The 26,718-nt window shown below is 48.9% G+C and overlaps 2 protein-coding genes across 3 annotated transcripts in view; one reads left to right on the forward strand and one right to left on the reverse strand.

Annotated features, from left to right (window-relative positions):
• Positions 1-17,026, forward strand: part of IGSF3 (immunoglobulin superfamily member 3) — a 94,944-nt gene extending 77,918 nt beyond the window's left edge. For both annotated transcript variants that reach the window (XM_056498243.1, XM_056498252.1), the window contains 4 exons: positions 4,989-5,399; positions 8,234-8,620; positions 12,972-13,397; positions 14,071-17,026. In XM_056498243.1, the coding sequence (XP_056354218.1) occupies positions 4,989-5,399; positions 8,234-8,620; positions 12,972-13,397; positions 14,071-14,321 (1,475 nt within the window). In that variant the 3' untranslated portion in view covers positions 14,322-17,026. The remainder of the gene's footprint in view (positions 1-4,988; positions 5,400-8,233; positions 8,621-12,971; positions 13,398-14,070) is intronic.
• Positions 17,027-17,284: 258 nt separating this feature from the next.
• Positions 17,285-26,275, reverse strand: ADPRH (ADP-ribosylarginine hydrolase). The gene is made up of 4 exons (XM_056498277.1): positions 25,758-26,275; positions 24,643-24,986; positions 19,156-19,516; positions 17,285-18,502 (listed from the first exon to the last, which is right to left on the reverse strand). The coding sequence occupies exons 1-4, from the start codon at positions 26,111-26,113 to the stop codon at positions 18,115-18,117; spliced, it is 1,449 nt and encodes a 482-aa protein (XP_056354252.1). The 5' UTR covers positions 26,114-26,275; the 3' UTR covers positions 17,285-18,114.
• Between the last annotated feature and the right edge of the window lie 443 nt (positions 26,276-26,718).

Below are 26,718 nucleotides of genomic sequence, written 5' to 3' on the forward strand. Positions count from 1 at the left end.
GCGTGTACTTGCTTGACTCCATTCAGTCATTGAAACAGGAGTCCTTGCAGTGTCTGGGGAGGTGGAGGAGGCTCCTCAGCCCTGTTCTGTGGAAGGGAGAAGAGCTGGCAGAGGTCTGAATGTTAGTACACGTCTAAGCCTGTGGCAGTAACCTGCACACTGGTCTCTTGAATCCCAGGCAAACATCCTCTGGGAGCAATTCAGGCACCGAGTGAGGGAAATGATGCAGCACCTCTGGGTTGTGAGCACAGGCTGAGGGAATGGCTGAGTTTGTGCCAAAGTGCCCTTCAGGGTTGTACACTGAGGTGCAGGGAGAGAGGGGCTCCTTGGAGAAAGTCACCATGGGGCTGTGCTCCTGGAAGAGAATCCTGATCAGCCTGCTAAACCCACTGTATGGTGTTAAACCAGGGCTGGGCTCAGGCTGGACTGGCCTCGTTTCTGCTCCCCCTGCACACACACCTCAGCACAGTGAAATCTCAGTGGAGGCTTTTAAAAGTAGGACATTCCCCTGGAAAACTTTTTGCAACATTTCATCAGTTCTTTGGAAGCAAAAGTGTTCTCTGGAGGAGGTCTCCCCAGAGAGCAGCAGTTTCCAAAGTGGGACACGGCCTCCCTGCTGTGGTGACAGGGCTTTCTGGGGACTCTGGCCATCCTCCTGCCCACCCTTCTGTGCCACAGCTGCTGGTTCATGGGGAGCTGGCTCCTTCCCCAGCCCCTCCTCCTTTGCTGCAGGCGCAATGTTGCGGGGCTTTTGTGTGGGGCTGTTTTGGGGAAATGGTATCTTCAGCTGCAATTAAACATTGCCGTTCCCAGGACTTGGTGATAGTGGCTCCCAGGTGGGAAGTAAACTCCTGCTGTTGTATTGTCTTGCTGCCTACAAGGCAAAATGATGTAAGGTGTTTGAGAAGGAGCATCTTCTTATCACAGCATTTTTAGGTTCAGGTTGCAAAGTGCTTTGCTAAAGGGAAGTGTTGTAACCCCAGCTTGATGAATAGGAAACAGAGGGAAGGGAGCCAAGAGGCAGTAAGTCAGCAGAAAAACCGTGAATCACATCACTCTGTCCTCCTCCTCTGATAACTGCTCTCCCTTCCCCCAAATATTTGTATAACTGTGCTTACCACATGCTCAGCTTGAGGAGACTGATTGCCTGTTTGATGGTGTGGAGAAAACCCCTACTACACATCAGCTTGTAGAGGACCTGGCTGTGTCATAGCCTGCTGTGGTTTTAAGGTGTGTCTGACCTGAGCTCCCAGCCATGGGTGCAAGCTTTGAGGACTAGAAGCTGCCACAGGCATCTTGAGATAATGATTTAAAAAAACCAAGAAGGTTCTAACCATGACTTGTTGCCAGTGTAAATTGAAAGCTTTAATAGCTTATGTAGGGCCAATTACAGTACATTAAGGTACAATATCCTCTTTACTGGCACTCTCCAGGGAGCCAGGAGACTTTGTGGCAACAGGATTATGGTTTGCAGATGATATGCACGATAACTTCACCTAGACACAGGCACCTCTTCCTGTCACAGAGCAGATGTTTGGGAGGCTGTTAAGAGAACATCAGCCTCTTGACAGCACAGCAGAAAATGCAGGGTAACTGTGTCTGCTCACACTGCTGCTCCCACCACCTCTGCTCCCCAGGAGCAGCCCTGCCCTGCCTCACCGAAACCCCAGCCCCTGGGGCACACCAGAACAACTCAGCATTTGAAGGCCAAGCCCTTCCCTGGCTCTCTGCCCAGGTAAATCCTCAAGCCAGAAAAGGGAGTTTCCCCTTGTCAGTAGGGCGAGGTTTCGCTGGCTCTGTGCCTGGGGTGTCAGACTTCTTGCAACCTCACTTGTGCACCAGCAGCTACAACCATTTCCATGTCATGGCAGCATCTTTAAACATGACCTGGCAAGCTGCACGTGGCATGGAGAGGCTCAGTTTGCACTGGAATAGACTAACCACCAGAATGGGAAGAGATGAATGGACTCCCTGGCATTGTATTGTACCCTGGACCACCAACTTCAATATTATCTGTTTTCCCATTTTAAATAATTTTTCCCAAGTGCAAAATGAGCTTTGTGGATTTGTTGGTGTATCTGTGAGCAGTGGCTTGTGGTCAGCCCCATGGGAGAGCAGAAGTGTGAGTTACCCCACAAAGCTTCCCATGTCTTAACCAGGATCTCTCCCCTGCCTGGATAAGCAAACCAGCCTGAGGGTGAAGCTGCCTCAAGATAATCTGTGTGCCACAGCACTTTCAACTGAGCAGTTATCAGCCTGTGGTCCATAAAAACCTTGAATCATTACTATAAGAGCTGCAAAAGGTAATGAAGAAGAGATGGGTGCCTGTATATTATGCAGGAACCAGAATCAGGACGTGGAAGCATCTGGTACTCACAGAATTGGAAAAGACTGAGAATGTCCTCTCTAATTCTGTGGGAGAAAAACAGTGCTTGCATCTTCTGTGGTGTGCTTCCTTTAGGACAATAATTCATGTTTGATGAAAAGTGCATTGGCAGGGATGTCATTACATACCACTGATACCTCTAATGTAGAGGAAACTTGGTGCACAGTGTTATGAACCTCTGCAAGAGTGCAGTCTGGCAAAGGGAAGACCTGTGATTCCCTGCCAGGGCTTGCTGCTCCAGCTGGTAGCAGCTGCAGAAGCACTGCCTCATCAATATCTTTGGGATTCAGTGCAAATGTGGGCAAATTCCTGACGCTGGCTGCAGTGGCTGCCAAGGATGGCTTGGAAGGACAGGATGTGTGTGTGAAATTTAGGATCTCATTTTTGCCAGGGTTAATAAGATTTCTTCCCCATTACTTTCAAAAAGATTTCTTTCAAAGGTTGCATGGGAGCAGGGAAAGCTGCTGAGATGCCATCTAAGAGTCCTTGGATGACCTCAAGGGTCCATGCTGTTTGTACACAGTGATAATTACTGTGATTATGATCTGGGAACAAGCCCTCACTCCTTCAGTGGAATACATCTGTCATGTACAAGGTGCAGGTGTGTTGCCCCAAACACTAAGATTAGAATTGCTCCATATCAGCCATCCTCATTTTCATCTCCTGGAGGTGCCACAATATGGGAAGAGCACTGAAAGGGGTGTTTGCCTCTCAGCAGCTCTGCTCTGTGTGTACCCTGGCTTTGTCTGTGTATGTGTGTGTGTGTTGATATTGAGTAACCCACCACACGCAGGGTGTGTATATACTGCATTTTAATAGATATAGGGCTACTGACTTAACATACACAGTTGCTATAGTAACAAAGGTTTCCGTAGTAACGGTTGCAGAAAATAATCCAGTACCAATTAAAAATAAACTGTTTGGAAAGGGGCTGGGGGAGAAAGGAAACTGCTGAGAACCACCTTCTCCTTTATTGGTTCATCTCCTAGGGACTTGGAAGATTGATTAATGCTCAAAATAACCGTTCTTAATCAATGGGGAGCCAAAAAGGTGGGATGAGGGTGGGTGTGGTGACTAAGGCTGTTGTCCTGAAGTGAAACAAAAGGGAAGGAATGTGTCTGGAGCATGGCAGAAATACAAGAGGGTGACACTGACTCTTTCCATTAGGTTGAAGTCCTTAGGGAGGAAAACCAAGGACAATTTCCCTCCTTTCCTTCCTCCAGTGTCTGCATGCCATACCACAGCCACAGAGTCTTTATTAGCATACTGATTAAAGCCACAGGCAATCCGGGCTCCAGGGGAAATTCTGATGTGATACCAGGAGGCCTGTCTCAGATGTGATAGCACAGAAAGCATTGCTGTGGTGGGAGTTCCTCCCATTTGAAGTTGTTTGTGCCCATCCTCTCCCTGGGCACCGTCACTCATCGCTTGTGCCGACAGGCATCCGAGGCCCTGGTGCCCAGGGGAAGCTGGAAGCAAAGCATGATGCAAAGCAAGGAGCCTGTGCCTTGGTGAGAGAGAGGAGACAGCGTTGCTTCCTCACAAGCACAGGATGTGTGGGATGTGTTTGCAGGGTGCGGATGGGCACAGGTCCCCTGGCAGCCTTCCGCTGTTTGTGCGTGTCGTGCCACACTTTCATCGTGCCACTTGCACCCCTGCACTCTTTCAGGTTTTATTTAAGAGATTTGCAGATCGTCAGCAGCAAGGCAGCATTGCCCCTTTTGGAGCACAAGTGTCACAGGAGGGCGCCTTGTGTCCTCCCCTGCCAACAGGAATGCCCTGGCTCAAGGTGACAAACACAGCATGAGCACACGCTGCAGCAGAGGCTCTGTCTTGTGATTGTACAGGGAGAGATGAATTGGGATGAAATTGGGAATCTGTGTGTCTCTCCTTACAGGAACTAGAGCTAATGATCCTGCTGTATCATCCTCAATACCGTGGGACTGCTTAGCTACAGCCTGGGAGCTGCACTTCTGCTTGGGAAGCCAGGAGAGGTGATGGACCTGTGGCTTGTCCTAGGCTGTGTAGTTTGTGGTGGACTTGGAGCCAGAGCTCCTGGCTGTGAGAGCAGAGCTTGATCCCTTCCAGTCTGGTGCACTTTCTCCTTTTCCAGTTGTACTTCCTGTACTGCCTGTACTTCCTTCCTCCCCTAGCTATTGCGTGTTTGTGGGATATATCTCACTGAGATGGCTGGCATGTGACAGCAGTGGGGTCTCATTTAATTCACTTTCTCAGAAGTGGTTTTCTCTGGAACTGGTCAACAGCTCATTGCTTTGAGATGCAAGTGGAATGATTTCACGATGAGAAAAACCACTGAGTTTGGGTGTAGTCATTTTACTAAGTCTGGTGCCTTAGACCACTATGAATTAGAGTCTTTCAAAGGTCAGACTGTAAAAAATCAGCCTCTTTTTCTGAGGAATACAGTGGGAGCATTCAGGAGTAGATAGGGGTTGAAAGGAGAGATTTGGTAGAATATCTAAACATCTTAAAGGCAAATGGGACCCAAGCAAGAGGGGACTCTGTGGTCCATCCCAAATCCGGTGAGTTCCTCTCCTGTGTTAATGACCCCCCTCTCTCCATCCTTCTCCATTCCCCCTGGCAGTGACCAAGCTGCAGGTGAGCAAGTCGAAGCGGAGCATCACGCTGCTGGAGAACCGGCCCATCCCGCTGAACTGCTCGGTGAAGTCGCAGACCAGCCCCGACTCCCACTTCGCCGTGCTGTGGTACGTGCACAAGCCCTCGGACGCCGACGGCAAGCTCATCCTGAAGACCACGCACAGCTTGGCCTTCGAGTACGGCACGTACGCGGAGGAGGAGGGGCTGCGGGGCCGGCTGCAGTTCGAGCGCTCGGCCTCGGGCGGGCTCTTCAGCCTGACCGTGCAGCGGGCGGAGGTGCGCGACAGCGGCAGCTACTACTGCCATGTGGAGGAGTGGCTGCTCAGCCCCAACCACGCCTGGTACAAGCTGGCAGAGGAGGTGTCAGGCCGCACCGAGGTCACCGTCAAGCAGCCAGGTGGGCTCCTCTCTGCGTTTCCTGGTGTCCTGGTTTGAAGGACAGGTGTCTGCCAATAAAGGCAGAAGCTTCTCTTTGAAATGGAGAATGTAAACCCCCTCCCTCCAAATTATTATAAATTCAAAATTAAGGGGCTCTCAGGCAAAGATATGGGAGTTAGGAATAACAGTTCTTTACTGGGAAAATTAAAACAGAAAAACAGTATTACAAAAAGAAATATTCCAAACCCTGACAGAGTCAGAATACAGCCTGACACCCTGTCAGTCAGGGTGTTGGTAGCAGTCCGATCAAATGGTGGCTACACTCCCCCTGCAGTAGTGGCGGGTGTGGTTCAGCTGGAGCAGTGCTCCTGTAGAAGGGTGCAGCCTTCCTCCAGAAGTCCAGGGATGATGTAGAAAGGTCTGGTGTTCCTCTGGAATCCAGTGGAAAGAAGGTAACTTGCTGTCCAAAATCTCAGTTTTTATCTAGGTAGGAAAGGCTTGGCTCTTCCCCCTGGCTGAAGCATCTCCCAATGGGATGATGTAATTTTATCAGTCATACAATGGGACTTAATGGCCCAGCAGCAGATGATACGTTCTTGGAGGGAGGATGAGTTGTGGAAAAGATAAATATGATTGCTTCACCTTGTCTTAAAGATGACCCATTAGCAGATAGTATGTGCCACGGAGATAAGGAATCACTACCCCACCTGGTTTAAACAGATGATGATAGAATACACATTTCTGGCCACATCAACCCAACACACCTGGGAGATTGCCACCCTGTCCTTGCATCCTCATGCCTGCACATCCCTGCGTGGAAGGAGGGCTTTCCCTCCTTTGATGTGGCTCTTGTCTGTCTAGGCTGAGCTTGTGTGCCTTTTGGTGTCCCCACATGAAGGTTGTCCATCCCACATCGTCTGTAGGGCCACTGCATCCAGCCAGGTTTCATTATCCTTGAAAGCATCATGTAGCAGGAGTCTCAATGTACTGGTTTGAAAGCAAAACCAGTGAGAGACTCCAAGTCAGAAATACAATTTAATAGGAAAAAAAAAGAGAGAAAAATAAAAGACATGAAAGTACAAAAGAAAACCACTGACAGAGTCAGAATACAACCTGATAGTTGTATTCTGTAGTTAGGGTGGTAGTTAGGGTGGTGGTAGCAGTCCAGATGAAGTGTCTTGTTGAAGTAGCAATCCTGTAGAAAGGTCTGGTAGCTCTTGTCCTTTGGAAACCAGTGGGTAAGGGCTGCCTTGGTGCTCCAAATCTCAGATTTTATCTAGGTAAGAAATGTTTGGCTCCTCCCCCTGGCTGGAGCATTTCACAATGGAATGATGGAATTTTATCAATCATTCAGTGAGACTCAATGGCCCATTAACAGAAGATATCTTCCTGGAGGAAGGATGGATTGTGGAAAATATAAAGAGCACTGCCCCACCTGGTTTTTAACTGATGCTGATAGAATACATACTTTGAGCACATCTTTGCATTGTGACCTAGCACAGTCAACTAGCAATTTACTGAGAGAGAACCTCTGTGTGCCTGCCCAGGAAAGCATTTTTATGTCTTGCACACAGTTTAATTTTACTCTGTGCCTGTATCCTGGCAGGCACAGGGAGCCTTGTCTCTTTTTCCTTTGCACATGAGATGGGAATAATGTTTAATGAGGTGGGGAGCTGGCTGCCAGGAAAGGAGAAATCTGCTCTGTGGGTGGTTTCCTTGGCAGTGGATGACACTGATAAAGGTGAGCTGGTGGAAGAGCTAAATATATCAAGCTTAGCCAAAGGGCAGAGGGGAGAGGCAGGGAGGCCAAGTACTGTCCAGAGCGTGGGCACTTCAGGAAGCCTGCCTTGTCCTTGCTTGCTCCAGCTGCCTGTGTCTGGAAGATAAAATCCCTCAGGCAGGAGAGATGCAGTTTGGTATCAGGCTGGAGTAGGGTGCTTAGTGCATTTTCTCTCTCTGGATTTGGCTGGCTAGACACAAGCTCTGTGGATAAGGGTGCAAGAGGAATATTGGATATGGTCCCCAGCACAGCTTTACCTGGTCACACACACAGGACACAGCAGGCCATGGCTTGCTGCCAGTGCCAGCTCCTCATTTCTTTCTGCAAAGTCCTAGGATGGCTGAGGGGTGGTCAGGCACAGGGGAACTGTGACTGCCCCCTCCTTTGCATCGCCCACCTCTCTCTGGGAAGTACAGTGCTTGTTGCTTGCTGCAGCAGCAGTACCAGGGAAGTCCAGACTGGCCCTGGAAAGAATTGTGAGGGATTTAGGAGAGTTCAACACGTCATTTCGCATAAAAGAACTGAATCCAGTCACCCTCCCCTGTATCAATGAAGTTGTGGAGCAAAAACCAGGGGCATTCCCGAGGCAGCAAAACACTGCATGTGACTTTGCCCTCTTGCCACTTCTTGTTTTGCAGTGGGGGTTCCCTGTAATCAGTTGTCTGTTCTCCACCTAGCTGTTTTTTTCCTTTTTCTACAACAGGGGGCTTACTGGTTGGAGTGTGATCAGGCTACTACCTCGTCCTAGGAGTGAGGATGAGGAAAAGAGTGAGGTGTGATCTCCCTTCATTAGGTCTCTGTGCACTTAGGACTTCCCAGGTCCTGCTGGGAGATTGCAGATTTCAAGTTCCCTGTGCTCAATGGGTTATTGTTGGTGGTTAGCCTGAGATTTTCAGAAGACCCTAAAGAAACACAGGCCTTATTTTCTTCTTCTCCTCCTCTCTTTGTTTTGTCCTTTCTTTTCTCCATCATTTTTCCCTTTCCTTTCACCCCAGGACAGAAAGGCTTGTGGGGAGATAAAGGACCCTTGCAGCCCTTGCTCACGTTGCATTTCTGATGGGTTTTTCTAACAGATAACCGCCTGCAGGTCAACCAGACGCACAGGAACATCACGGTGCGGGAGAACGAGTGGGTGACGCTGGAGTGCCTGGTGAGCAACAGGACCAGCCCCTCGTCGCAGCTGCTGGTGGAGTGGTGGGTGCGGCGGGGCCGCGCCGACAGGACGGCGGTGGCCTGGCTGAGCCGGCAGGGCACGCTGCACTACGGCGAGCCGCGGCGCCGGCTGCGCCTGGAGAGCCCCGCGCCGGGGCGCTTCCTGCTCGCCATCCAGAACGCCACCGTGCGCGACAGCGGCGCCTACGGCTGCCGCGTGGAGGAGTGGCTGCTGGACCCCGGCGAGCGCTGGTACAAGCGCGCAGAGCAGCTCTCCGGCATCACCACCCTCACCGTCAAGCAGCCAGGTGAGTGCGGTGCCATCTGCCTGCGGCAAACACCAGTCACCGATCTGTCACAGCACAGACCATGCTGGCTCCTTTCTCCTTTTTGATTGCACTCTTGCTTTTCTGGAAAGATGTTGAGACAGGCACGACATACAAACAGACACACTACATTTCAGAATGTCCCATCTATTACAACAGAAATGTATGTGTGATCATTAGTATCTTTATTAAGAGAAAGGATTTTAGTGTTCCAGATAAAGAGTTAAGAGAGCTGTTAATATATGTTAGAAAGAATTTTCCAAATGTAGATGCCAGTTGTGTTTTAAGTGAAACTTTCTGGGATCAAGTTGGTCTGAAACGTCTTGATGATGTTTGTTTGGGAGATAGAAAAGCCCCTTTGTTATTTCTGTCTTGGGGGTTGATCAGAGAATCTTTAAATGAGTCACTTACTAATTCTGAAAAGACAGAGACTTCTTCGCTGTCTTCACAATTGGTGTCACAATATATTGCTAATCACCATGATTTCTTGTATATATATGTCTTTTATACCCTCTACAAAGTTTACCCTTTGTTCATTGGTTACAATAGATCATCATAACATTCATTGGTGTAAAACCATCTACACCTCTGTTTTTCACAAAACTTTTCTAAAAATACTTTTCCCAGCTGCAGGTTTTCTTTCCTGCTCATCTCCTTCTCCTTCTTCTCTTCTTGGCCTCCAGGCCAACGGCCTTGATAGAATTTCTTTCAGAAATAACCCTTATTCATTAACCCTCTCCAGCTCACAGACCAGCTGTGAGTCCTCTCCACAGAAAGAGTGTAGAGCAAGCTCTGCAAATATAAGTAGATGGGCTTGGTATTTTGTCACTGCATCTACAATTTTTATCAGCAGTTTTGGCAGATTAAATAGGGTAGGTTCCTGGTTTTACTCACATTTTGATTGAAAATAGGATGGAAGAATACCTGTGCTTCCCAGGTGTGTGCCCCTTTCATGAGAAGATGGCAGTGGAGGTACACTGCTGAGTCTTACTGAGCTTGCCAGCACACCCAGATCTCTTTCTGCAGGGCTGCTCTCCAGCTGCTTCTCTCCCAGTTCTACTTGTGCATGGTGTTACTTGGACCTAGGTGTAAAATCCAAGCATTTCGAATTGTTAAATCCCATTCCATTAATCAAAATGCGGAGCTCCATTCTATCTAGGTCACTTTGTAAGGCCTCTTGTCCCTCAAGAGATTCAGCAGCACCTCCTAGTTCCGTATTGTCAGTAAATTTGCTAATGGTGCATTCAACTCCTGTGTCCAGATCCTTGATAAATATATTGAACAAATATATTTATCAAATAAAGTTGAACCCTGAGGAACACCACTGGCGACCAGTGACCAGCCAGAAGTAGCCCCATTCACTGTATCCCTTTGAACTCTGTCCTTCAGCCAGTTCTTCACCCAGTGCACCATGAACCCCCCATCCCCTAGTTGGAAGGATGCTATGAGAGTGAATATGAAAAGCCTTACTGAAATTGAAAACCTGGATCCACTGCCTTCTCTTCATCCACTGACAGAGCAGGTGACACAAGGAACCTAAATTCTTTAACCAGGCTTTCCCTTTGTGAAGTCATGCTGGCTGTGTCTGATGACTGTGTTGTTCTTTGAATGCCTTTCAGTAGTACCCAGGATAATATTGTCCATAATTTTCCCAGGAACTGAGGTTAGACTAACAGCTTTGTGGTTTCCTGGGTCTTCCTTCATGTCTTTCTTATAAATTGGACTATATACTGGCCAGCTTCCAGACAAAAAGCACTTCCCCAGACTCCCAGGGCCCTTGGATGATGTTCAGGAGTGGTCCTGCTGTAAAACTTGCTGAATCCCATCAGGCCCTGTGAACTTATGGACATTCAGCTGATACAGTTGATCCCTCACAATTTCAGAGTGTGCAAATGGAAAAGTTACTGTTCCTGCACTCATGGTTTTCTGACTCATGGGACTGGGTGGCCCAAAGTTTATCAGCATTATTAAAGACTGAGGCAAAAAAACATGGAATGCCTCTGCTTTTTCTTCATTGCTATTAAATAGGTAACTGTCTTCAACAAGTGTCAGTTCAACATTTTCTTCAGACACCTTCTTGCTATTTAACAGCCTTAGAAAAGTGCTGGCACAACACTGACCAATTTCAACTCTAATTGAGCTTTGACATTTTGTCTTCTCCCTGCATATATGAACTACAGCTCTGTAATCTTCCTGCAGAGCCTCACTTCCAGACATCATACAATTTCTTTGTCCTCTTGAGCTCCACAAGGAGTTGCTGTTCAGCCAACATTGCTTGACTTAGGACACAGTGGAGTTGCCTGCTCCTCTGCTCCCAAAAAGTGGTTCTTAAGACTGACCAGCACTAATGGACTCCTAAACCCTCAAAAGCAGATTCCCAGAGTACTCTGCTAAGTTTTGCCTGTTTTAACAACAGATAAGATGCAAAGGCAGTTTACCTTGGAAAATACCAATTCCCTAGTTTTTGAGGCATATGACTGTCTTAATGGCTGTAGGACAAATAACAGTGCAGTCCTCCTTCACTGAGTACTTTCCAGCTTCTAAAGCAACCACTCTCTGCATGTTCTGCAGTGTTTCATGCCTGCCCATTCCAGAAAGATATCAGCCTCATAACTGTGCAGCAGGGCTGGCAAAAGTGTGAGGTTCTGGAAAGAATTGAGTGGTCATTCGTGGCAGAGATTTGTGCTGTGGAGGAGGAGCATTCTCAGCGTAGATAAGTGAGCAGATCTCTTATCTGCCACATTGCTTGGGAAGTTTTGCTGGCCAAAGTGGCTTGAGCAGAGACACCTCCCCAGGCAATCTTTGTGCTGTGCTGGGCTGTCAGTACAGCACTCCATCCAGTGAAATAATTGCCAGCCCTGATGGAGGGGATTATGAACAGCAGGAAAAATCTCTGAGGCTCCTCTTGAATTGCAGAAGAATGTGGAGTGGGAAGAAGAGAGGGAGTTGGGAGTGCACTAATTGAAGTTTATTTTTTTCCTAAAAGTGCTTTGTTGTTGTTGTTTCTTTTTTGTTTCATAGCAGTCAGTACTTAACAGAATGACTAATCATGCTTGTGACTCATGTCTCATTAGTGAGGATCTCCAGCCTCATCTGTCAGGGCTTTATTCAGCAAGGGGGGGAAAGCCTCTCACACCTACAGACATCAGTTCTTCTCTTTCTGCTTAACCTGCTAAAGGTGAGGGAGGCTTTGTCTTAGTTTTGACAAGCCATTTCCCTCCCTTCCTCCTTTTTACCTCAGTAGTCCCCAAAATTTCATGACTTAATTCATTCCTGTTTCTGCTCAGGAGTCTTCTTTGGGAAGATGTGAACAACAAACACTCATATTGCTTATGGCCTGAAGAGCTCTGACCTTAATGAAGGTTTTCCTCACGGGACCATTTAAAAAGTGCTGTAATGAGAAGCCCACTGGACACAGCAACCCTGTGACTGATGAGAGCTGAGGGACAGCAGCCCCCTCCTGCAGGGACCCCCTGAGTCTGCACAAGGGAGGGCTTGCCCAGCTCTCCTCTCTGGAGGAGAAAGTTCCTCTTTCTTCAGTGAGCTATCGACTTGCCCTTCCTGCTCAGCTCCTGCTTTGGAAAGGGCTTTTTAATCTTTAAATGAAAGCTTAGATCCAGACTGATTGTGATCCCTGGAGTATGGGCTCCCCAGCAAGATAACTGAACCAAATGTTAATTGCTCTTGAAGTCAGCCTTTAATCAACTCATTGTGGGTTCTGGCCACTCTGTCTCAGTTAGGTAAAAGCATCTCTTTAGCCTTGCAGCAAGCACTAGAGGAAAAAAATGAGAGGAAGGCTTTTGGCCCATCCTTGCTGAGTCAGTGTTGAGACCATCTCCATGGAGGAACCCCTTACCTAAATGACTTTCCAAGCTGCTGGAAAAGGTCTTCTTCTTTTCTGTCATAATGATTTTCAAGTCCTTTGAGCACTGTCAAAGGAGTAAAAAGCAGGGAGTGTAATGTTCTGTGCAGCAGTAGCTGGGGAGGAACAGCATATTGCTCCTCAGCACATGCACCAAATCTTGGTATCCTGACACGGAGCATGTCTGGATGAGCTGCAACAGCTTTCTCCTCTCATCCCTTAGTTTGGGGTGAGGGTGGGCAGGGGTAGGATGGTGCCTGTTTGACCCCATGCCCAGATGATGTGTGACAAGATGAGTGTGTGGTGCTGTGTCTGCAGGGTGGCCTCAGATGTCCCTGTGAGTCTTGGCAGGCTGCGTCAAGCTTAGGATTTTGCTTGGATTGTGCCCAGCACGAGTCATGGCAGTTTGTGTTGAGATAGGATGGTTTTGATGATAGCTCAGCGCTCACCTCTTGACTTTTGTCATCTCAGATCCCACCTTGCAGGTGGACACAGCCACCGCCAACCTGACGGTGCAGGAGAAGGAGTCCTTCCTGCTGGACTGCAGCATCCTGTCCCGCTCCAGCCCCGAGTCCCACTTTGCAGTGACGTGGTACAGCCTGCGGGCCAAGGAGGCGGGCGAGCAGGCCGAGGAGGAGGAGGAGGAGGAGCGGGAGGCGGTGCTGAGTGTGGGCCCTGACGCCATCTTCAGCCCCGAGGCCGGGCGCTGGGAGGGCCGCCTGCGCTTCCAGCGGCTCTCGGCGCTGCTTTTCCGCCTGACTGTGCTGCAGGCCGGCGGCGCCGACACCGGCAACTACTCGTGCCGGGTGGAGGAGTGGCTGGCGGATCCCAACGGCGTCTGGTACCGCCTGGCCCAGGAGGAGTCGGGCATGGTGGCTGTGCACGTGCAGGATGCAGGTGAGAAGAGGTGATGGCTGGCTGGGGCCGTGGCCCTGGCATCCCCTGCATCTTTGGTTCAGCCAGATGAAAAGACCAAGGAGTGAGTGGGACTGGGGCGAGTCTGTGGTGTTGGTACTTTTCCAGTCAGCTCTTGCTCTGCCTTGAGTATCCACACTGCATTTTGCTCTGTACAGGGACTGCTCACCCACAGCATGGAGTCAGTGGGGATGGACCTTGCCACCCCCTGGGATTTAACCCTCCCCTTTGGGGGCAGCATAGGCTGCAGCACAAGGGTCTCCTCACATCAACTCATGAAGCTGTTTCATGGTTTAGAGGCCCCAGAGGTTAACCAGTCATGAGGGTTTTGTGGACCCTTAAGGAACACAGAGATCCTGAGGTGCTGCTGCCTTTGTGTAGCACCACAGAGAGAATACAAGCTTTGTAAGGCTCCTTGCTTTACAAGATACTATAAAATCTCCACCAGAGAGGACTCCTATGAAACTGTTGGGATAAAGCTGAAACATGCCCTGTTACAACTTCCTTCTGTTCTAACACTGTTATTTTTCCCAGAGCTCCACCTCCTGCTTTGACATAGAATAATAAGCATCTAGTTCTCCGTGTTTCTGAGGAAGTTTGCATGCCCTGATTACAGAGAAACCATGAAATGTGACCACCCTGTGTCTCTTTCCAGGCTCCACGCTGCAGTCTGTCATCTGTTCCAATGATGCTCTCTTCTACTTCGTGTTCTTCTACCCCTTCCCCATCTTTGGCATCTTGATCATCACCATCCTCCTGGTGCGATTCAAGAGCCGAAACTCCAGCAAGAACTCAGAGGGCAAGAATGGGGTTCCCTTGCTGTGGATCAAAGAGCCTCACCTCAACTACTCTCCCACCTGCCTAGAGCCACCAGTCCTCAGCATCCACCCGGGAACCATAGACTAAAGAGGCAGAGACACCTGTAGGGACGCACAGAGGGAGAGAAGCAGAGACACACCGGGAATGCTGAGGAGCACAGTGGGGTTTGTTGTTCTTGTTTCATTTGTTTCAGTGTCTTTGCTCCGACACTGGCTGAGCTCTGCCCAGCCAGCAGGAGCAGGAAGGTCCAAGGCTTCTTCCAGCACCTGTGGGAACATAGCCCCTCACCCCAATGGACAGAGGCACTTGCTATACATAGCAGATGTTCCTCTTGGACTAATCTGACTCACTTCAGTTGCTGTCTTTTGGGCTGTTACTTTTTTAACATTTCTTTTTTGGTCACTCAAAGAACTGTAGACTTTCCCTGCCTTCCACACAGTGTGGAGTTCCCCGGGGGTATTTGGTCCTGGAATGATCTCTTTGGAAGTAAGTGTATATGTTTTCCAAAATAGACTGTTTTTCCTTCTGGAACTCAGTGCCACAGTGAAGAAGGTCTTTTCCCAAGGTGCACTGAGCTAGCTCCTCCCTTTTCCAAAACAGACAAAGCTAGGTCTGTCCCCAGAAGGGTTAACTGGGCTGTCTATCAAGAGGTCCATTTCAAAGACTGGCTGTAGCCTCAGCATCTTTTTGCCTCCATCTTACTTGTTTTCTCAGGAGGGAGCAATTCACCTTTTGGGAGTGTTCCCAGTTCTTGGAGAGACTGAATATTGATCGTGTGCTTGCGGTCAGGACAAAAGCAGTTTAGTTTGTTTCAAGGAACTGAAGGGGGGAAGGAAAGACACCTGAAAGCCCTGACTGTGTTGTAGCAAAGAGGGTCCTTGCACAGTCTCACCAGAGTCATGCTCCTCCCTGGTGTCCATGATGCCATCTCTGATGAGGCAGATCTCCTCTGTGCCCCAGTCATTTGGGAATGGGAGGCTTAATCCAGTCTCTGAAGGCTTCAACATGACCAAAGTAATGACTCCAGGAAGGAGGAAAGGAGAAGCTCCATGGGTCAGGTTCACAGTCCCTGGATGGTTCAGCCAAGGAGCCCAGTAGCAAATATGCCACGTAGTGAGGACGTGCAGTTAACCACCGTGTGTCATGAGTTTTCCTGTGGCTGCACTACTCCCCAGTGTGAACAAAGCAAGGGGCCAGCACCCTGGGGACTTCCCTGTCCCCTTGGCCAAGAGAAATCTTCCCCCTGCGTGTATGTGCATCTGCCATTTGTTTCTGACTTTAGGAAGAGAATCCGTTTCTCCATAAGCTCCCCCTCCTGGCAAAGTCACCTGCTCTTGCAAGAGTTGCTGTGGCAGGAAATGCTGTTCTTTCTGTGAAAGATATGGCTCCAGTGAACCAAACCAGGGCTCTCACCACGTGGGCACCTGTCCTCCTGCACCCCCTAATGCCAAGAGCCCCTGTCCTGTGGAGGAAACCGCCTCCTCCCCCGTAAGTGTTACGTCTGGCGGAAGAAAATGTTTGCCAAAAATGGCCTTTTGTTGTCTTCCTTGATGTCTTCCTGGCAAATCCGGCCATTTCTTTTCTTGCAGCATGGCTGAAGCCAACTGGGGGCGGATGGGTGCAGCCACAAGACCCCCCCCACCCCCGCCTCACCTGTGAGAGGTGCCATACCCACAGCCCTTGTGCTCTCCGGAGGGTCAGACTGCTCCCCGGGAGCAGAGGGGACCTCAGCAGATGTTCTGTAGCACTAAGTCAGTTAGACCCTGATGCCTTGATGTTTCAGAGGTGGTGAAGCTTCAGGTAGGAGATCTGCACCGTGAAGCCTGGCTCCTGTGTGGGAGAGGACCCACCTGGCTGCAGATTGTCCCGTGCTAAGGCGTTTGAAGTTGGCCACCTCTGCACCTCCACCAGAACAGCACTGGTTTCTTCTTCTGCTGGGAAGCCCCAGTTCCACTCGTCCCTCTGTGAAGTCTGCCTCCTCGAGATGTAACTGCTTACTGGCCCCAGCATATGCATAAAACCACACTCCTATATCTGTATGTATCGCACACCCGCACACTTGTCTTCCCTTTCTGGCAAAGACGTCTGCAAAGAGAGGAGTGGGATGAGAAGTGAATGGAAATGAAGAATTTGAGGTGCAAACAGCTGCAGCCAGTGGGTATTGTTTCCTGACTGTACTGTCTCCTGTATGTACTGCTCCTGGGCAGGAACCACAACTCATTTCAGCTTTAAGGAAGAAGAGAGAATGAATGAAGTCAGCGGGAGCCGTTCTTTCCTGGGAGAGCTCTGCTCTGCACCTGAGCCACACTCCTTCTCACCAACCTGTCTGCCCCAGAGCAGGGCTCTCCTGAGGCCTGCCCCATGGCCCTGCCCCCCTGGGTGGACAGGGTCTCTTTCCAGCCCTGCGGTTCCTGCACAGAGCCCAGGCTTTCCTGGGAAGAGGCTCCTGTGGTGCTCCCTGAATGTACCCTGCTGGTGACATTTCTCCATTGCTCTGGCAGTGTGTTGCCCAGTCTCAAACTTCTCTCAGTTTTTATAAGGCAGACTCTTCCTGTAATGAGTTTTAACACAGAGCTTTTCAAATCACTCTCTCTGCGGTGACTTTCTGTAACGAACCCGAGAAGAAAGAGAGAGACCCTGTCCATGCATGATGTGGAAAAATCTGTTTGGGATTTTTAAAAAAAGAAAAAGGTGAAAAAAAACACCCAACAAAAACTTTGTACTATGTTGCACTAAAAAATGTTTTATACAACACACCCAAGAGCTGTAGTAAACTGTGTTGAAATTGTGAATCCTCTTGCTGATGGTTTTTGTCAGATCTGGGCTTTTGTTATGCCTTTATGTGCACTCACAGCATAAAGGTGTGCTGAGGCCCTCCTCTTGGGAATCCTCTCCCTCTGCCCCTACTCCTTGATGCAATAACTTCTCTCCCTAACATTGGTAGCACATCTCCTCTCTCTTGCAGCTGGAGCTTGCAAACACATGGCACCTCTCATTTCATACCCCATCCATCCCTCAACCCATGCCATAATAGAATATAACACTTAACAGAGGCCTGTCAGGTCTTTTTATTGAATGGCATACACTGGGTTTGAAATTGTTCTGAAAACAGATAAAAGCACTTTGCTGTGTCATAGTATAGTCTGGATTTGAAGAAAAACCTCATTTCAATAGAATTATGCATAGCAAATATTAAGCAAATTACCTTCAATAAGCTTGATGAAAGCAGAATACTTCACTGCAGAAGCTGATGTAAAATGCAACCTGTTAATTCTCATTACCCACTTTTGCCTTAAGTAACGCTTTGGTCAGGAAGGAGTCTTGAATTCCCACATTCACTGAAATAGGGAAGTAAGCACGATGCACTCCTACCTGTATTGCAGAAGTGGTGTGGAATTGGGTAAAATGCACTGCTCACACAGCTTTAAGGTCAGGTTTGGGGTTTTTCTCCACATTCATTTCAAACAAAAAATATCCTCTATTAAAATAATTTCCTACGAAAGCTCTGTTGTCCCGAGACACAATGGGCTGTTTGTGCCCCTTGCTCCCATCGTAGGGGCAGGATGCTGGTCTAGGGCAGCCTGAGTGAGGTCATGCTGCAGCATGACCAGCAGGGCTGCAGTGGGTGCTCCTGCTCCTCTCGAGGACCAGACGATGTGCAGCCACCCTGCAGTGATGTCTTGGGGGACCACTGTATGTTCCCATCAAACCACCAACCCCAAACTAGTGCCGATGCGGCCTCCCGTGAGGGAGGCCTGAAGCTCTCAGAGAAAAGGCAGCTCTGGCTCTGGCTTAGATTCATGAGATTTAATCCAGTGGGTTTACAGACCGAGCGAGCGAGCCCAGGACAGCCTGCCTGTGGGCTGCCCCTCACCTCCTGCTAGAGGATGCTGTACAAGTCCCTGGCTACCTTCTCCAGGCGCTCCTTGTACTCCAGGTGTGCGTAGAGGGAGGGGGGCACCCCCTGGAAGCCGTGGATGATGCCCCACCAGCTGGCGGCGATGGCGGCCGTGGAGTCGCTGTCGCCGCCGTGGAAGAAGGCGCGGTGAGCCAGCTCGGTCCAGGAGCCGCCCGCGCCCAGCAGCGCGTCGTAGGCGATCATGGGCGCGTCGTGCCCGCTGCCGCCACCCCAGCCGCTGTAGCTCAGCGACGCGTAGAACGAGTCCCTCTCCTCCACGCCGTACGCAGAGGGGAACCTGGGCAACGACACCCCGTCCGAGATGCCTCTCTCGGCCAGGTATTTCTTCCACTGCTCCTCGAAGTAATACCTGCCAGACAGGACGGGATGGAGCGGCTGTGAGCAGTCCCAGCTGAGCGCCGCGCAGGCGCCAGCGGAAAACGCGCCAGGGCTCAGCAAAATGGCAGGCAGCCCCCGTTTGTCAAAACTGGGGACTTACAGTGATTTACAGTAAGAGGCACAAGGACATGTTTCAGTGAGTTAAATTTCCCCTCCCTCCAGCCACATGAGAGAAGGCAGCCCAGCACCTGCAGGATTCAAAGGCTCAGAGTGAGAACTGAGTCATCCTCCCAAATTCAGAGCAGCTCTACCTCTGTGTGAGCCCCTGCACACAGAGGTGCAGTGAATACACAGGCAGATTTGATTATAACTTTCAAACTGAGCTCAGCCCTAAGCTTGATCCTGTTCCCTAGCCCTGACTGCCATCTTTCATAAGATCACAGTTGCATGAGATGACAAGTCTACTTACTTCATACTGGTCCCAAAAAATGGTCACATTTTTTGCATGACCCAAACACAACCTGCCTTTTTTTCCCCCCAAGTTGAGGTATTCTGAATTGGTTTGATCCTATGGCAGGTGTGTGCTGCCCCAGGAGTTTACCATCATGTGATTACCGAAACTGAAGTATGAGCAGACCTCGTACGAGAGCTGTAAGAAAGGGCGGTGCAGGGAGCTCAGCTCACCATTGCTCCATGTTCTCCTTCACAAAGAAGCCGGACTCCTGCACGTAGGCTTTAGCCCGTGGCAGCACCTCCATCAGCCCCTTGCCCCAGGCCTGGGGGGGCACGCTGTTCACCGCGTAAGCCGCGAAGAGGGCGGAGGCCAGGGCGCCCAGGTAGCCGGTGGGGTGGTGGTGGGTCATGCGGCCGCTCTCCACGCTGACCCGGAGCAGAGTGTCCAGCTGCTCGGGGCGGTAGAAGCGCAGCCCGATGCACATGGCGCGCATGGCGGCCCCGCAGCCGCCCGCCCGCGGGCTGAACGGGATCCGCCAGCCGTCCGGCCGCCCCGGCTCCAGCTTCGCCGTGCCTTCCAGGGACATGGAGCCTGCAGACAGCCAAGCCCGGAGAAGAGACAAACATCAGCAGGAGACAGCTGGGAACGGGGCAAGACAGGCAGGGTAGAGTGAAAGAAATCGCTCTGCAAAAGGCATTTGAGCTTCCTTTTAAAAGCGTAAGTTGTCTGCTCACATACACATCCTGCCTTAAACTGCTGCATCCTCCCCATCAGACCTGATAGTTTTTGTTTGGGAAAAGGGGGCAAGAAACACTTCACTGCTCATTTACTGACGTGGTTTATATTCACATTTTGTGTTACCCATAAAACACATATACTAGTAGATATTTACACACATACCTGGGTATCTCTCTCTCTAAGCAGAAAGGTTCGTAGGATCTCTGACACAAGACAAGTCTAGGTAACTGCTTTTTCACAGGACTTTTAAATTTCCCAAGATTTTGGGGCTGAAATTCCCAGAATTTTTGGGTTGGAATTCTAAAACTTCAAAGCTTGGAAGTCCCAGAGTTTTGGGGCCAGAATTCCCAGATTTTGGGGCTGGAATTCCCAGGGTTCAGGGCTGAGTATTCCAGGATTTTGAGGCCAAAATTTCCAGGCTTTTGGGGCCAGAATTCCCAGGGTTTGGGTCTTAAAACTGCAAGGATTTTGGGGCTGACATTTCCAGAGGTTTTAGGCTGAAATTCTGAGAGTTCTAAGCTTGGAATCCCCAGGTTTTTGCGGCCAGGATTCCAAGGGTTTGGGTCATAAAATTCCCAGGATTTTTGGGGCTGAAATTCTGAATCCTCAGGAATCTTTCCCACTGCCTCACTAATAGAAAATGTACTGACAGAAAATGTTTCCAAGCTCTCCCTTGCTGCAGTTTAAGTTTGTCAGAAAGCCTTGAGTGTAGCACCTCTCTCACCTCAACACAGTCTGCATAACTGGCTTTACTGTGCTCCTCTTCCATAAGCTGAAGAGCAATACTAGGTGAGACCAGAGGTTTGTCCAGCTCACTAGTTCATCTCCAAACTGCCACTAAAGGGTAACTACAGAAAGACTGTAAGAAATGAGGCAAGCCCACCTCCATCTCTTTAATATCTCTGCTATTTACTTTTTAAAGGAATTACTCTGCTTCTTCCAGTGCTGTTTTTTCAGAGTAGCATTTGTTCATCCAACACAGTCATAGGACAAAGAAAACACCCAAATTTCAGAGCCCCCAGCCAGCTTCCCCAGCCAAGACAGTGAAATGTTTTGAGAGCTAAGCCCAAATGCTTGTGTGTAAAGAAAAAAACATTGGGACATTGAATTATCTTTGATTCTCTTCTACCTTTCTTTTTTTTCCTAGTCTTCCCTTCTGGCCCAATCTGAAATACTTCTTTTCCAGCAGGAAAGTAAATCAAGGCAGGTTTCAAGCAGCTTCATTTAAGTTTTAATGTGTTGGACAGTGGCAAAGGGGGACCCAACAGACTAACCCCAGTGTGCTCAGTCCTCAGGTCCTCTCTCAGACAGGGCAACTGGCTGTTACCACAGCCCCAAAACTAGACTGTTGATCCTATACTTTGTTTCCTCACTGGGATAGTAGCTGCTCAAGCAATTTCACCTCACTTTGGTGCACCTCAGTCACCATGACGTGTGACCTTTCTAATCACAGCCAGGCACTGCACTAAGTCCCCTGCCCAGCTCTTGGCTTCTGCACTTCCTGTACATGTCTGGCAGTAGGGTTTGGTTTGTGACAGCCTGTTTTACCTGCATTTACAGCACCCTTGCAACTGAAATATCTCCAAATCCATGCACAGCTTTAAGACTGGCTTCTGGACATGTGCTAAAAATAACTAACAGCTGGCCACTGCCAGGAATAATGTCACGTGCTGGACCAAATGTCTTTAGCTCTGCTGGGTCTGGTCACCACCAACCTCTAACTGAAATGGCTGTGAGTTTGCTTTTAGGATGTCTCAGTGTGGGAACATGTTCAGGCCTCTAAATTTCATGTAGTTTACTAATTCAGTGCTGGCTGTCATGTATCAAAATTGTTAAGAGGGATATCAGCATAATTTCCAACCTTGTGATGACTAACAGAAAATTGAGGCATTTTTTTTAAATTCTCACCATACCAAGCACTGTAACCAATGACTTGTAACAGGACATTAAAATTAACCTGTCAAACAAACCCACGTTTTTAAAAAGTTGTACCAACTACTCTATTTGTATATTCTGGTAAAAGAGAACTTCTTCCAGGAAAGCAAGGGGGAGGAGAGAGAGCACAGGGACTAAGGTAGCTTAAAATCAAAATCTGCATAACAAAAGCAAAGATTACTCTTGCTGAAACTTCAAAAAAAAAACATTTCTTCAGGACACGTTTGGGCAGGTTAAGACCACACACCTCAGTCCTTGATAAAAAGTGAGATTGTTCTTGCACTAATGTAGCTAAAATAAAAAGGAAGATGACAAGCTTCAAATGGAAAGAAACTGGTTATTGTGCAATGCAATTTGCTTGCAGATTTAAGCCTGTGCATATTATTTTAGGAGATGACTACTGGTAACTTGCAAGTGGAAAAAATTGTGTAAAACAAAGCAGTGTATGACAGCTGAGGCTCCTACAATTTATGAAGTATTGAAAGTATTATCCCTTACACTTTTAAAACAGTTAAAATATTAAAACACTGGAAAGCCAATTTTGGAAGACTACACTGGAATCACATCAGGGCTTTTTTTAAAAACAGGTTTTACAAAAAACTGCTGTAGGGAGTTTTTGAATTAGGAAATTGTTTTGGAAATCCTTCACATCCTGGTTAGGAATCCTTTGTACTAACAACAAGAAATTAAAAGTAACCTAAGCATAATACTGGTCTAAGGAAAGAAGAAACACAAGGTAAAAAAAAAAAGATGAATTAAACAAACCACACAGTGGTAAATAATTCCAAAGGCAGAGGACTAGGACCAAAAGACAATTTTGAAGCAGAAGGTTTCCTGGAGAACTGATGTAGTTGTACCATGAAAAAAGAAGCATGTCTACACTTGTGTTGCTTAATTCATTGGTTTTGTAAGCTGCAAGGAGCAATGAATATGGGGCTGTGGCACATCACAAATAGCAACAGTGGATGTAGGGATTACCTTGTCACTGAATTACTACCCCCGAGTTCTCTCCTGGGGCTGTGTCCCTGAGGGACCCTGCTGTGGCTGTCCTATGACTCAGAACGTTGTGGGAATCCCTCTGTTACTGCAGCTTTGGGTTTTCAGGTCTGGGCTCCCTCGTGTGAGCTATCAATGTGACTTTCCCCCACTGTTCTAAGGAAATCTCTTCTGTGTTGGGCAAAAATTCCAACAGCAACTTTCCATTCTCAGCCTTCAGGGCTGCAATTCTCTGGTGAGTACTTAGGCCAGAACAGCACCACCTGGGTTATGTTCTCAGTCAAAATCCATTTATTCTGAACTGCCAAAAAAGGTTACTGTCATGCAACTTTTATCAGTAGGACCTATCAATATGGCAGGGAGACTCCAGACTGCAGACAGCTTTTCAGGTATGGATTAGATATTCCCTTCAGTGGGAATTAAAGTGCTAAGGGTCAGGATTTAAACTCTCAGAGCTGAATGCATTTCCTGTAGCTGCAGCAGGAGCAATTCTGATTGTAAGATGTTAAATTGTCTTTGGACCCACTAAACAACATTTATTTTTTTACCTAGATAATCTGACCTTTCCTTGTCACTCCTCTTAATGTGCAAAGCAAGTTTGCTTTCAAATTCTTCACTTCCAAATGGGAACTTCTTTTGGGTATACTGTAGGTCAGTTTAGTCACAGAAGGAATGCAGTAGGTGCCTTATTATCCTTAGATATTATTTACTAACATTTAAGTTTTAGATCCTTTTCCTTTACATCTTAGGTTTTAGTCCCCAAGGTTAGAGAGTGAAAATCCTTCCAGGTGCTGTTTCACTGCCAACTGTGGTTAGTCCATCTTGGCTGGGGGAACTAAACTATGCTGCTTCACCAAAACTGCAGTGAGTCTCTTGGAAGTTTGATCTGCCAGCTTCGGCTGTCCTGACAAGCATCATTACCCCTTCCTAAATATTTTATTAATTAGGCCACTCCAACAACTGGCATTTATATAACTAGGTGTTAAAAGAAGACTGATAATTTAGTTCCTTACCCAAGGATAGGATCCCACTGTGGAAAGGTAAGCAGAATAAATTTCCTGTTCAGGTTTCCAACCTGGTTTATTTTGGAAATGCACAGCTCAAATACACTATTCTCAGTGGCTAGATTTGACCTTTCCCATGTTTAATGTCAAGACAGAACACTCTTGACATACTCTGGCCACTCCAAATAAGCAAGTCAAAGCATACATACAATTTCAATGTATAAACTTTGCACAGGACTGCTGAATTTGAGTGTTTCCTGGATACTTCACACTTCCTGTGCTGGTCAAATTAGAGGCCCAGCCTAAGCAGCTCCAATTTAAATGTAATCCTAGCATCCAGAAGAGCATGAGCACAGAGACAGATGGATTCCTCAGGGAAGAGCTGGGTCAGGAGGGCTGGGTGAATTAGGAACCACAGGGATGTGTTGTACATGTCTTGGCATGTGACACAAACTCAGCACCACTGTGTCTATGCAGACAAAAGAGATGATGAAAGTACAGGGTTCAGAAAAGAAGATTGTGGCCTGACTGTTAGAGAGCTAGCCACAAGCAGACTTTGGCTTTAATAAGTGTAATTTTTCCAAGCAAGGATCTTTGTGTAATTTGTTGTGTTTATGATGAGAAGTTCTGTATTCTCTGTTTAAATGTGTTGCTTTAACACAGCATCTCACAGTGTGCATTACAGTAGTTGAATGTGCATTTTTTATCCACTGAATACAGGAATCCCAAGTGCAAAAGCCATCACCCTTCCCAAACTGAGGCTAGGCCTCAGACACACCCGTAAGAATGTTTTGTAAATGTGGGCAAAACAGTATCTTTTTCATCTAGTTCAGAGAAGCCCAAACCACTTCAGCTTGCCTTATTCTGTTCTCTTTAGCTCATCCTGAAACTGGTACTGAGTGTGGAACACTTTTGCCTTTATGTGCAATATAGTTAACACTCTAAACAACCGAAAGCAGAGCCGGGGCCAGCCCAAACTCCAAGCTGCAGGAGAGACATGAGTGACAACACAGCTTTACCCAGCCAGTGCCATGGAGGGGTTACCTGGAGCTCTGCCCACCATGTCATTCATGCACTCCTTGTAGTTCCTTGCAAGCAGAGAGTAGAGATGTGGCAAGCTTGGGTTTTTCCCAGCAGCTACCAGCGCTTCGGCTGTGGCCAAGTGCATCACGGTATCATCGCTGACTCTCCAGCTTTGGATGCTGAAGTTGCCCAGTCCCCCCATCTCTGCCAGCTCCCTGTGGATGACTGGGCCACTCAGCTGGAACTCCCATTTCCCGTTGTTATATCCCAGCGTGTCACCGAGTGCACTCAGCACCATGGATGCCACGTAGTTTTCCACCTCCTTAGGATGCATTTTGCCTCCAACTACTTCAATGTAGAAGATACTATGAAAAAGAAAAAAAAAAAAAAAAAAAGAAAAGGAGAATTAAATCTTTGCCAGTTTAGTACGGGCTTGTCAGGCTGGGTACCCTGCCTGGCACACATCTCTCACTCAGAGGATGCATTTCTTCACAGCAGGTGCACCCTCTGCACCTATCTACCGTGGGTAAGTGTGTGGCAGCTCCTGGGCAGCCCAGCCCTGGGCCAGGGGCACCTGGAGATGTCCTGCTGGGATGCTGGATAAAGCCAGCTCAAAGACCAAAAACCACGAGCAGTGCTCTTCCTCATGTGGATATGTGACCACAACCATGTTCTCTGCTTTTCTGAGTGCACGAGTGAGCTCAGATCAGTCAGCTTTGAGGCTGACCCTCAGGGTACAAAGTAAAGGGTGCGGGGTAAGGCGAGGCTGACCCTCAGGGTACAAAGTAAAGGGTTCGGGGTAAGGCGAGGCTGACCCTCAGGGTACAAAGTAAAGGGTGCGGGGTAAGGTGAGGCTGACCCTCAGGGTACAAAGTAAAGGGTACGGGGTGAGGCCTGGCTGCCCTGACAGCTCGGGCAGGGCCAGGCAATGGCGCTGACGCTCGGCCCTGCTCCTCGGGCAGGCAACAACAGCGGCAGCTCCCACAGCCAGCGCCCCCACCCCGCAGTGCCTCAGCCATGAAACACCAACCACGCCCTCCCCCAAAACCCTCCCCAATTCAGGGCTTGCTTCTCCTTTTCTCTTGCGAGAAGCGGAAGCGGCGAAGCCCCCGAGCCGGGGCCCCGCGGGCACTTACACAGCGAGCCCGCCGATCGCCGCCAGCCCCGCCAGCACGGCCACCACTTCCAGCAGACTTGCAGGGGCCCAGGAGAACCCCCGGCGGCCCATGGGGCGCGGATCGGCCCGCACAGCTCCTCCGGCCTGCTCGGCCCGTCCCCCCGCCGCCTCCCGGGGCGGTGCGGGCGGGCGCGGCTCCTCCATGGCGGCCCCCCGGGCTCTTCGTAGCAGCCCTGCTTGGGAGCTCTCGGGGCTCTCCGTGGGAGCCCCCCGAGCCCCCCTTAGCAGCCCTGCTTGGGAGCCCCCCGGGCTCTCCGTGGCAGCCCCCTGAGCCCCCCTCGGCAGCCCCCCGGGCCCGGCTCGGCTGGGTTTCATTTTCGGGGCTGCCCTCAGGAGAACCGCGCCGAGCCCTCGGAATCGAAACTGGCACCGGCGAGGTGAAGGCGATGCGTGGAAACAACTGTTTGTTTTTTTTAAAAAAAGGGCGCCGACAGTATTTCCCTTGGATGAGCCGGATCCCACTCTGTGTCTGCGCTGGGGACAGATTTTGGGAGAGCTTTCCTCACCTTTGGGTTGTATTTCCCCTCCTTGCTGCAGCCTGAGCAGAGCCTCCAGCCTTTGCCAGGAATCTGCCCTTTGCTCGCCCCCTTATAAAACCACAGAACTGCTGCTGAAACTGCGGGAAAAACGGGAACTCTCTGGCAACATCTTTTCAGTGTTAGAAAATCGCGGCGTTACTTTATTCTGGCCAGGATGTGCGGTAGAAATTATGTCATCCACTCACGTCCGGGTTGCGCAGTGAAAATCATTACACCATACGTGGTTCTGTACTAGACTTCTCACATATTTATACATTAAAAAACTCCAAAGACATTCACATTCATTGGTCCTAAATTACACAATTCTAAGTATTCTATTTCCTCTTGGTTATTGATCCCTTTACCTTTGATGCTGATTAGGTCCTCATTCTTTGTTTCTCT

This window comes from Oenanthe melanoleuca, chromosome 1 (genome assembly GCF_029582105.1).
Source record: "Oenanthe melanoleuca isolate GR-GAL-2019-014 chromosome 1, OMel1.0, whole genome shotgun sequence".
Taxonomy (NCBI): Eukaryota; Metazoa; Chordata; class Aves; order Passeriformes; family Muscicapidae; genus Oenanthe; species Oenanthe melanoleuca.

Coding starts and splice junctions, on each gene's coding strand:
- ADPRH (XM_056498277.1), bottom strand. CDS start 26,113: ATGAAACCCAGCCGAGCCGGGCCCGGGGGGCTGCCGAGGGGGGCTCAG. Junction 24,987..25,757: donor GCGATCGGCGGGCTCGCTGT/GTAAGTGCCCGC, acceptor TCTTTTTCATAG/TATCTTCTACATTGAAGTAG. Junction 18,503..19,155: donor AAGGAGAACATGGAGCAATG/GTGAGCTGAGCT, acceptor CCTGTCTGGCAG/GTATTACTTCGAGGAGCAGT.